This window comes from Hetaerina americana, unplaced genomic scaffold, assembly GCF_022747635.1.
Source record: "Hetaerina americana unplaced genomic scaffold, ioHetAmer1.1.p SCAF_7, whole genome shotgun sequence".
NCBI lineage: Eukaryota > Metazoa > Arthropoda > Insecta > Odonata > Calopterygidae > Hetaerina > Hetaerina americana.
In genome coordinates, this window is record NW_027287316.1 from 61273148 (window position 1) to 61285749 (window position 12602).

General features: G+C 33.2%; 1 protein-coding gene across 1 annotated transcript in view; it reads right to left on the reverse strand.

The window, feature by feature from the left end:
- The window catches only part of trol (terribly reduced optic lobes), a 703100-nt gene that overhangs the window by 58351 nt on the left and 632147 nt on the right, over positions 1 to 12602 (reverse strand). Inside the window, exons 46-49 of the mRNA XM_071594907.1 lie at positions 9933 to 10077; positions 8484 to 8636; positions 6847 to 7119; positions 5210 to 5390 (exon numbers count right to left, since the gene is read on the reverse strand). Coding sequence (XP_071451008.1) covers positions 5210 to 5390; positions 6847 to 7119; positions 8484 to 8636; positions 9933 to 10077 — 752 coding nt within the window. The remainder of the gene's footprint in view (positions 1 to 5209; positions 5391 to 6846; positions 7120 to 8483; positions 8637 to 9932; positions 10078 to 12602) is intronic.

A 12602-nucleotide genomic window follows, 5' to 3' on the forward strand; every position in this document is an offset into this window, starting at 1 on the left:
ATTGATAATATATTGCAAATACGATGACAGTTAGAAAAAATACAACATTACATTTCACATACCCATAACCATCCAGTTGCATTCACAACACAAAAGAATAGACAATTAAACACAAGGGCGAATGATCCAACAAAAAGTTGTTTAAAATATTGAAAAATACAATTTAAAATTTTAAGGATGTAAGAAGTTTTATTTTTAAGTCACTCAATGAGATCCAGTAAAATCCTGGGCAATTGAATTATTCTCAAAAAGATTTAACAGAATTTGCAAAGCTGATAGCACGCATGTAACTATTCTTAAGTTCCAAAATCCTATTCCATAAAAAAACGATTGCATTAGTGTATTATTTTAATCTTGGCGATGGAAGTTTGCTATACCAGATTATGAACTAGTACAAGAAGAATGATGATTATAAATAGGTATCCAGGCATTACTAGTTTAAAAGATTGTGCAGACAGTAATCATGTAAACTCTGCCCCTGACTGATGAAATATATTCTCCTCTACTTCAAAATATGAATATAAAAGAAATAGTAGATTAGTTTGAAAAGAATAACCATCTATGCTTTGGAGGGGAAGTCTACAGTTATATGATGTATGTCTGAAACAAATGAACAAAATGATAAAGTTTGGAATAACATCAGATACCGACTTAGGAGATCAATAGGCATTATAATTGAACCATGGGCTTGTTTGCTCATGCTTCATAAACACAAAGTTTCAAGGTATTTCATGCTAATTTGATGACTTTTCCACCAGTTTTCTATAAACAAATATCATTATTTATTGAATACTATGAAATAAAAACAGAGGCCACATGCAATCCTAAATTAATTAATCAAGAAATACTAAAAAAAGGGACCCGACTCTTTATAAAGACCTTTAGTTAAATACTGAATGAGAAATACAAGTACTTTGAGTTCATTCCTTGTATTTCATCGTATGTGAGGTCAGGAAAAATGTATTCAGCATGAATGAAGTGAATGGATAACACAAAGTCTTACCAATGTCAAAATAATATTGTAACCACCTCACATGTATGCGAGATATGAATAAAACCACTGATAAATCACAAAAAAGGTAATTTCAAAATTATGGACACTTTTAGTAAAAGTTACAAATAATAATGAGTCAACTTAAAAGTGATAATATTCCAGTGGTTTAACTAAGGGCTCTCTCAGTGAGATAATCCAAAGTAAACTGGATGGAAAATTTAACCTCACACTTAAAGCTGGAACTTTGAGATCTTATACCCAGCATTTTTTTATACCTAATTTCTATGTTAGTTTTATTGTCAGATCTTCTCTGTATTCCATTGACCTTCAGATGAATATTAATAACATATCAATTTAAAGTTATGGTTATGAATGCCATGTCATAATTTGGTTTTATTACTAGATCATATTTACTTAAAAGAATGTGATTTAATGATAGCGATAGTTACTTGAACTTCTTCTACTTATGAAACATGTAATGTAGCTCTACTTTACCAATCTCTCAAATCATTTAAAATTAAATTCTGGGCTTGAATCCTGGTCAAGGGGAATGATTTTTAAACTTTGAATTTGTCACATTGTTAAAAGATTAAAAGCTGAATAGGAATATGAATTCATCGGAAAACTGGTAATTTGATTTGTTATTTTAGAAAAATTTATTTTGGATTTAATTCATTAGTAATAACTCCTGCTTCACACACCTATATTTATCATACACAAAAATGTTGAATAGCTTTTAGCACAGCTACAGAATTCAACAGGGACTGAGCAACAATAACTATACATTTCATCATAAACCTATTTGGCTTTGGCCCCAAGAGTTACCAGCATACTGGAATAAATCATCTTCTTGAGCAAGCTATTGCACATTGACATGGTCTTCAAAGAATTTCCTTCCAGCTTAACATGTTGCACTTAGCCTCCCTCAAACATACTATATTTCCTTTTAACAGTTTCTCACAATTTCAACCATCTTAAATGCTATTCAAAAAGCTTTTAGTCTTCATTCCTTTCCCCACAAACCTAATAACCTCTCATCTACCATAGCCTTCAGCAATCTGGCCCCTCTCAATGTTTCCTTCGCCTATTTTTCTTCCTTCAAATTTTGCATAAAAACTGTATATACTCCCCTACACATTCAAAACTTTACTTTAAGTCTTTCTCTGAAAAAAAAAATATTTTTTTCACTCTTCTGCGGGCCCACATTTTAAAAGCCTTCAATAAACGCTCATCATTTTACCTCAAGAACTATGCTTAATTCTAATTTATAGTCTTTATGGCTATTGTACTAATTATATAGAAGCAGTACAGAGACTGAATCTGAATATGGATGGAACCAAGACATCCAAGTTCATTTTTTTAGTATAGGCAGTATCCATTCACTAATAGACATTATGTTATTTAGATTTAGATAATAGTTCTGCATTTAAACCTGAACCTTTCTCTTTAATCCTCTAACCAAACTGTAATAAATCTAACAGCAATTCTACACATAAGGACAAAGCTATTCATCAATAAAATTAGAATCAATATTTAGGTCAATTTTCATCTTTACTAAAAACACTAACTGTTCCGCCATTAAAGATGAAAACTAAATTATGTAAAGTGGAGTAAATGAGCATAAATCTTTAGTCTTCCTTTAACACTTTACTCCTAATCAAGCACAATGATCGACAAAATTATGCAGAATACTTTCTATTCCCTTCACCAAATGCTTTTGAACAAATAAAGCAATGACAAAGAACAACACAAAAAAATTGAACAGCAGACATGTTGTGGCCAGATCAAGTGATCTGTAAGTTCAAAAAATGAATTCTTAAATACCGTAAGCCAGGACTTGTTGAGTATTGAAATATGAAATTGCTCTGGCAACTTCTAGATTCCGACTATCATATGCAGCACAAATCAGACCTGTCAGTTCTGGTCTAAAGATAAAGGAATATGATCTCTGCACAGTAAAGGTTCTTTCATAGGAAACTCTATGTTCTGCAACTGCATTTCTGGTCAACTCAGTGAATTGAAGTCTTAATGGCTTATTGTTCCTGACAGTACAGGTAAATTCCACTGACTGTCCATATGCTGGTCGAGTATTTATGGTTTGTAAACTCAGCTCAATAGTGTCAGTAAGAATAATACCTATAGAAGTATAAAGGACAAAGGCAAATATTTAAACTTTCACGGTGACATTTCATTAGTAAACATTTTGGGATTCCTTATATACTAAATATAGTACACCAACCTCAGATAATGAATAACATTTAGAATAATAATAGTCTAATATTTTCCCAAAAAACAAGGGAAAAAGTTTTACATTAAAAATACATCTCATTCATATTTATCATGCATCAGTGCCATTAGCACCATTTTTTCAGTTGCATCTTGAAAGAAATTATAAGAGAGTAGCTAAAAGTTTGCTTACAGATTCTATTAGCCATGTTTTCAAGGTGATGTTTAGCATCTTCAAAACTGATAAAATATTACAGATATTCTGTTTTGAATTGAAAATGTGAACTGTAATGAAGCACACCTGCAGTACCTTCCACAACCATATTGTTCACAGTAGTTTCTTATATTTTATATTTGAGAACAAGATTTGACACATGTACCCAACTGTATCAACTTTCTGACACGGGAAAGGAAAATTTTATACAAGACAAAGATGAAAACATGGAATGAACTGTGATATTAAATAGGAATGGCTTGGTAAGAATAATACCCTTCCTACAAAATGTAGGCAATTGAAAAACATGAAATGGTTTCCTGCGTGATTTCCTACTGCCATAGGAACTTCAAATTTTACATATACATTAAGATGTTATTTGCATGAACAGAATGTATGCCATTCCTCCATTCACAAGATTTTTTTTAGTCCGGTCAACTTTCCAATTGTTCGTAAGCCTTGCTACAGGAATGTGATACAACTTGAAGGGAGTGTAAACAATATTGTCATAAACTATGAAAATCTGCTTAATCCAATTTTAATCTCATCTTAAAAATTATTTTTTAAAGAGAAATTTTGATTTGGGCTTGATCTAGAGTTAATATGGTTGGTTCAGCACCATATTTCAGGTTCACACATGCTGTTAAGTTAGTTTCCTCATTTAATACTCCATTGATAATTTATTCCAAGAGACAATGGAAAAATGAGACAAAAAAAGATATTTTCCATTAAGAAACTGGTAAGGAAATGGAATTATTAGATTATGCTCTTTTTAAGGTTTGCTCCACTAGCCTGATTATTCATATTTTTTCCCATACTGGAGCAAATGAACTAACTTCTTTTGCCAGAATTTGCACTTCCACTTTTTACAATTATTTTCAAGGGTTCCAGGAAAAGCATAAATAAGCTGTTTTATGTTTTTTCCAAATATACCTACAAACCAATGGTTTGTCCCAACTAAAGATTAATAATAAATCTCCCCATTCTATCCATTTTCAGCGGTTGATTAACTCCATTAGCTATATTAATCTGTATCAACCTACTACCTTCAATACAATCTAGTGGCATTTAGGCGCCACTAAACAAATTGAGTTGAAACATCAAAACAACATCAGCAACAAATTGCTGATGTAAATAAATTTCAACAATGGATGTTAAAACCTAAGTATGCCAAAGAAAAGCACAACAGACTATGGGTTGTATCATTATAATGAAAACTACATAAGAAATCTGGCACCATTTTTCTAATATTAAGCCCCAAGTTATTTACATAAAAACTTGATCAATAATTATCTTAATGCATGACAATAGGCTAAATGAGATAATTATATTGAGTGTATTAAAAGAAGGCATTGCCATTGCTTAGTTTCAATTTACTTAAGAATTATTGATATAATTTTTTGGGAAAATGGGCAACATTTTTTATTTAAATATGGCTATTTCACATTTAAATAGGATCTTTTTACACCAAGGGGCTCTAATGCATCACACAAAGCCATTAAAAGTTGGGGTTATCTATGGCACAGACAGAGGGTGAAAAAACCCATAGAGTTGTGGGTGAAAATCCTGGATAATCTGGATTTCACCTTATCCAGACTACACCAGGTCCCATATAGTCTGGGTTAGTGAGAGTTTAATGAATGAAAAATTTCATTACTTATCATGCAATTAATGAAAATTTCTGTCAGCTATGAGGCTCAACAGCTGCAACCCGAGCCTTTGCTTAGAATCACTGAAAATAATTCTTTTATGTTTATATATTTATAAAAACTTACCCGCGGCACAGAATTGCCTTTCATCAAACCCTGGTTTGCACCTGCACTTTACAATATAATCACTTCCTTCTCGTACTAATGAACAACTCTCTTCATTGTTGTTACATGGGCACTGCCGACATGTTCCAAATGCTCCAGTTCCACGGTTGTTGAAGTCTAGATAATAACCCTGGGCACAGCTCTGAAAAGTAATTTTCACATTAGAAAAATGAATGCCATATTTATCTATCTTTAACTTTAATTCTCTCCAGGAGATTTTATGACATTGACTCCATAAGTTGATAGAATGTGTGGAATCATTAACCAAGGTAGTGTGGAGGTAGACAAAAACACTATAACTAATATTTTGATCGACAGGGTGCCTGTCATTGAGAGAACATGCATTAAGGGTTTTGCAGATGGTGAGGTCAGCACAGAGATAATGTCCAATGTCAAGTAATCATAATTTATCAATGGACTATATCAACACACTGGCATCTTCCCATGTTAAGCCCTAATGCATTTTCTCAGAGTAGATGGTTACCTTGTTGACCAAAATAATGATACTTGAGTAATTGGCTTCTTTCATATATTCTTGGCTAGGGATATCATACCTCTGTACTTGACAGCCACTACCTCATGCAAAAATTATCAAGGATTTTTTGCTCAACTTGGGGATTATTATTACAGAAATTAAAGTTAAAATCCAAGGAATCTTAATTTTTGAATGTATATCTATAGAATGAGTTTTTCAAAGTGACTAATAGAAGCCAAGCTTCTGAGAATTTTTAAGTACAAATGCTTAATTAAATTTTAACCAACAAAGTATAACATTTGCTATGAATAACTAGATGTACTAAATATAAATATGGAAAATCAATATAAAATGCACAAAATCAATGGTAAGAGAGGAAAACCGATGCCAATATAACAGACTAATATTAGAGATACTTTCTTAAGCTTTTCTCGTTTCCATATTATTATGGATTTAAAAGAAAGTGACAGCAAAACAACTTCTTCCAATTCACAAACGAAAATGTTCTCACTATTCCACCAAAAATTGTTTTTGAAAAATTCATAAGTATGAGGTGACAACTTTTCAGTCCACTCAACTGTTAAAACACTGTTCCAATCATCCCTCATAATACTTTGTCCCATTGGATCAGCATTCTTCATACCTTAAAAGAAGGCTGATTTTTTGATAAATTACTGGTATGGCACTAATACATTTAATAGATTCATTTGTTCACTTTTGGGGGTTTGTATAGAATTTTCAAATCAAATTCAATAGTTAACAAACAAGAAGGGGAAAGAAGAAAATTGAACTAGGTCAGTAATTGACAAAGATAAATAACAGAAAGATGATATAATATATAGTATAAAAATAAAATATTTGCATTTTCCATTTACTATTTAACTGATGAAATGCAAATTATCTCGCTAACAGCCCATTCATAACAGTATGCAAATTCATTCAAAAATATTTTCCTATTCTGCCTTTTACCAGAATAGATTTTCTCATTTCACTCCTGTTGCCCAAACTGTCCTAGTGCCAAAGAACAAAAAGCTACTTTGGATAACAGCCCTAATCTCAGTGAAATTTGGCATAATATGTTTACGATAATTATTTAACAAATAAAAAACCTCAAGTGCCTTACTTCACAAGATGTTCCTTCATAACCAGGAGGGCAGTAGCATTTCTCTACATCAGTAGCTGTAGCGAGAGATCTTGGTTGATATTGGCCAATGACACTGGCATCCATTGAAACATCTGATAGATAAGAGAACTCAGTGGCTGATGAATATGATGCTCTCACTAGAATGGCCTCTAATTTGATAAGAACAGTCATAAGGTCAGCACGAGACGCAGGTCGAGGAACAGTTTGATCCAGATGTCTCCATTCTGATTCCAAAAGTGGCACTGTGTATGTCTGCAAAAATAGAAAGGAAATTACTTTTTATGCAAGAGCTTGGTTGGTGACTGATATGCCTTATTTAGTGTCTCTGTGGTTGAACATAGAATATTCCTTTGATCAACTAATGTCAATCTGTGTACTCCTGTACAATCACAGATTTGGTTATTCAGTAGGTATTCACGGAAATAGCTATGGCTTGAGATATGCTCAACTGCAGTAATTATTTACCTGTTAGTTGGCTATAATTGAGATATTTTACAAGTGATTCTGATTTTTTCCTTCATTTCAGTGCTTGAAAACAGGGTGCACATCTTACATGGGTACATATGATACACAGGTTTATTTAGTAATAATTGGCATTGCACAGTCTTAACTCTGGGCTTCTGATATTTGATACATATCAGAACTTATTTTAAATTTCTACGGCTCAGTCTTAGCTGGAATACACTTAGTCATCCATCAACACTGGCTCTGGCTATGACAAGCACTTCCAGATGTTTTACATATATTTTAGGCCTTTTCCTTGATATTCCAAATGTATGTAATTTGATTAAAAAGCTAGCTTTTCCAAAAACGATATTTCATGTATGATCATGATTTTCAACGAAGCCACAGATAGAACAATAAAAGTCATATCAACATAACAGTTTCAGGTTTAACTTTGTGGAATTCCTTCATTATGAGGGTATAAAGAAACTTAACATTTCCACCATAGAGATTTAATATTTTACTTGAAATATTAAATCTTTATGGTGGAAATGCTAAGTTTCTTTTTACCCTCATAAAGTCAGATCAGTTAGGCAATTTAAAATACATACGGTTATTAAGGGCATATTGTAAAATAAAATCTTGCACATAATAAAAGAGATCATTTTACATAATAGTAATTTGGGAAACCTGACGAAAAAATAGAAAATAAGATTTTGGGAATGTGACATGACCACAGTTTAACAAGAAACTATGTTACACAAAAATTCCTCAAATCCATAAGTAATTCTCCTACAAAACACAGCTCTTAAATTAAGTGGTAATTCATACCAATGGCATTAAATAAGTCATAAAATTCACTAAAGTCATAGCTTGGAGTGAAAAAATTTTCCTCTTAACAATCATTGATATGAAAATGATGATAACAGTACAATTATCAGATTTTATACACATGCATTGAAATAAATATAAGAGTGAATATTTTAAAAGAGTATGATAAGAATTAAAATTTACTTTATATTATTGACTAAAATTGTAATAACGATCCCATAATTTTACATCATAACATATTATTTCATCATGGCTATAAGCCATTTCTTCCAATTAACTATTTTTTCAATTAATATAGCAAGAAAGTAAATAATAAATAAAAATGTATTTTTATTTCTTACAAATGGTTGATTGGGTCTCGTTTCTTCTGGATTCTTCCAATATAATGTGATTCCCCCACCAGAAATGATCACATCTGTGTCAGAGTATTCAGTGGATCCTGCTCTTGCAATGTACCTCTGAGTGAGAGTGATTTTTCCTCCATAAGAAGTCACCTGAAAAGGGGATTAGTGATTAGGTAAAGTAAGACTTGTGTTGCACATTATCCAGTTACATATACAACTGCTAAAGAATACTTGAACATTAAGGAGATGCATTGGATCTTCTGCTTTTCTTTAAGACAGAGCTGCATGCAGAATAATGAATATATGGCCTTCTGTCAAGCAACATGGGGTAGCAGAAATTTTCCTTGTCCACAGAATTCCATACAGAGAAATATATGAGCAAGAGAAAAGTCAAAATCTGTCAAGAAGAAAATCCAGGATTCATTTAACTGAGGAAAAACACACAGTCAGCAGGGACAGAATATGTGACTAAGGGGTATGACATCAGCTTCAAATAAATCAGTCATTGTGAAAATGACCTCCTTCATACCAATACTCCATAAAGTAGTAATAGACAGAAAAATGTTAGCAACCTAAATAAAGACAGGGGCCTTCAATTGCTTCACATGTGATATAAATTTTTTAATAACATAGGGCTCTCATCCCAATTATCCTCCTTGTTTCCTGCCTCCCCACCACATAAGTTATTCACACTCATGGTAACTTGGCAGCAATCATTTATAGTTTCTTAAACAAGCCACTGATGGTTGATAAAAAAATAATGGACATCACCCCAATAATGTGCATGGAAAACCCTGATTAAGAATCTACTAAATAAAGGAATTGATCGATATTACTTGGATATTGACTATGAATAAATAAATATGAATCATGAAAAGGGCCTCACATTTTGGAATATGATTTCTCAGATGATTTTTTACAAGCAAATTATAGACTACCTGTAGTGTACTACAACGGCCTTTAAAAACCCATCTCACAAATCAAATATGAATCAAGCAATATTTCTATAGTTTAAATTCCCAAATCTACCAATTCTGCTACTTTCTTTAGCCTTATATTCACATGAGCATTTAGAAACTATTTTTATTTTCCAGATAGAATAATAATGAAAAAATAACATAAATAAACCCTGCCGGCACAAAAAGGACCAATTAACATTTTCAAGCTTATTTTCTCTTTACTGGCTAATATTCTCTCTCTGTACATAAGAAATCAGGGCACTATTTTTAAATTTAGCAATTAAAATACGATTTAAAGAAAAAGGAATAATTAGTGCATGATTAATAGAAAAATGCTTGTAAAATAGTTGGTTAATTATTACAGAGATCTTGATTGTAGGTTATTATATTGCACAACAGTATTACACTACGGTGCTATTTATATTACATTAGATGGAACATTTTACTCTTGGTGATCAGATCAGATCAGAAAACACACTTCCTTTACCTTATTTCCTGTAAAAGCTGATGGAAGTGACCAGAACAAACGTTGACTGCGACCAGTGATACCCACAGGAGGGAAGCCATAACCAATCTCATTCCGCGAGGCATCTTCAATAAAGCCATCTCTTATCGTAACTTCTCTTCGTGTGCTGCAATGCCAAAAGGAAATAACTAAATATCTGGAGCAAATAAATATGATTTCTTTACCACCCATCCAAAACTCCATGTCATCCAAGACTTCTATGTTACAGCTGCTGGTCTCATTTACTCTATTGAAATGTAATGAAATAATTGACTTTGTAATTCCACACACTTTATTTAAAAAACACACGACCCAGGTTTCGACGTTGAACGTCATCATCAGGTGGTCCTCATAGAAGCACGCTGGCTATATATACCTTCTGATCATAGGAGGGGGGGGTTGGTCAGAGAGGGAGGTCGGAGGGGTAAAAAGGTTACAATGTAGCTGGGAAGAAAAGACAATTACATTTTTGATTTAGAAGAGTGGTAGGTCTAGGAGTGGGGAGTGGGAGGGATACAAAATTTCGTTGGCAAGATCATCTTTCCAACGGACACATTTCAAAATTTCTAACTGCTCCAAAGCATCGAGCCTTTGACCTTTTTCTTCAAAATGAATAATTTTTGTCACAAAGTCACTTTTGTGATCACTTTCGATAAGGTGTTTTGCAAAGAGGGATGTTATGTTCTTATTTTTTACACATGTTTGGTGTTCTTTAATCCTTTCTTTAAATTTCCGTCCTGTTTGTCCAATATACTTTGTGCTACAATCCGAGCACTTTAACTCATACACTCCACTCCTCTCGTTTTCGGGGACTTTGTCTTTAGTGTGAGAGATCAGGTTCTTAAGGCATGAACGACTGTAAAAGGCACATTTAATTTTTTCTTTAGGTAAACTTTTAATTACTTTTTGAGAAATAGTCCCAAGATATAGTATTCTCCGCCATTTGGCAGTGGGATCTTTTACATGTTCGGGGTTGTAAATGTGGCTTAAGGCTATTTTTGTAAGTTTATTCCGGTAAAGTTTATTTATTAGATCTTCTGAATACCCATTGTTTACTGCTAACGTTTTAATTACATTAAGTTCCTTATTTACATTGAATTTTGACATAGGGATAGCGGTCAAACGGTGGATCATTGCATGAAATGCCGAAAGCTTTTGGGTGAAGCAATGCCTTGAAGAGGAATTAATTAATTGGTCTGTATACATTTCTTTCCTAAAAATGGAATACTGTAACCCATCTTTGTCTTTAGAAATGGATAGGTCGAGGAAATTCAGGGAACCTTTTTCCTCTTTTTCACACGTGAATTGTACATTAGAATTGATAGAATTTAGATGTGCTAGAAACTGATCTAGTTGCCTATCAGAACCTGTCCACACACAGAAGACATCGTCTACATATCTTAACCAACAAAATACATTATTAATGAGAGGGTAGGCTGAGGAGAACAAAACTTTTTCAAAATTGTCCATATACATATCGGCCAGGAGTGGGGACAAGGGCGAGCCCATGGCTAAACCATTGGGTTGTTGGAAATAGGTACCATTAAAAATGAAATAATTTTGGGAAACACACGTCTTAAGTAATGCACAAAGTTCACTTATAACTGGAACTGGGATGGATTTCCGGATGAGGATGTCTTCGGCAAGGTTCACCGCTTCCATGGGTGGCCAAAATTATTTCATTTTTAATGGTACCTATTTCCAACAACCCAATGGTTTAGCCATGGGCTCGCCCTTGTCCCCACTCCTGGCCGATATGTATATGGACAATTTTGAAAAAGTTTTGTTCTCCTCAGCCTACCCTCTCATTAATAATGTATTTTGTTGGTTAAGATATGTAGACGATGTCTTCTGTGTGTGGACAGGTTCTGATAGGCAACTAGATCAGTTTCTAGCACATCTAAATTCTATCAATTCTAATGTACAATTCACGTGTGAAAAAGAGGAAAAAGGTTCCCTGAATTTCCTCGACCTATCCATTTCTAAAGACAAAGATGGGTTACAGTATTCCATTTTTAGGAAAGAAATGTATACAGACCAATTAATTAATTCCTCTTCAAGGCATTGCTTCACCCAAAAGCTTTCGGCATTTCATGCAATGATCCACCGTTTGACCGCTATCCCTATGTCAAAATTCAATGTAAATAAGGAACTTAATGTAATTAAAACGTTAGCAGTAAACAATGGGTATTCAGAAGATCTAATAAATAAACTTTACCGGAATAAACTTACAAAAATAGCCTTAAGCCACATTTACAACCCCGAACATGTAAAAGATCCCACTGCCAAATGGCGGAGAATACTATATCTTGGGACTATTTCTCAAAAAGTAATTAAAAGTTTACCTAAAGAAAAAATTAAATGTGCCTTTTACAGTCGTTCATGCCTTAAGAACCTGATCTCTCACACTAAAGACAAAGTCCCCGAAAACGAGAGGAGTGGAGTGTATGAGTTAAAGTGCTCGGATTGTAGCACAAAGTATATTGGACAAACAGGACGGAAATTTAAAGAAAGGATTAAAGAACACCAAACATGTGTAAAAAATAAGAGCATAACATCCCTCTTTGCAAAACACCTCATCGAAAGTGATCACAAAAGTGACTTTGTGACAAAAATTATTCATTTTGAAGAAAAAGGTCAAAGGCTCGATGC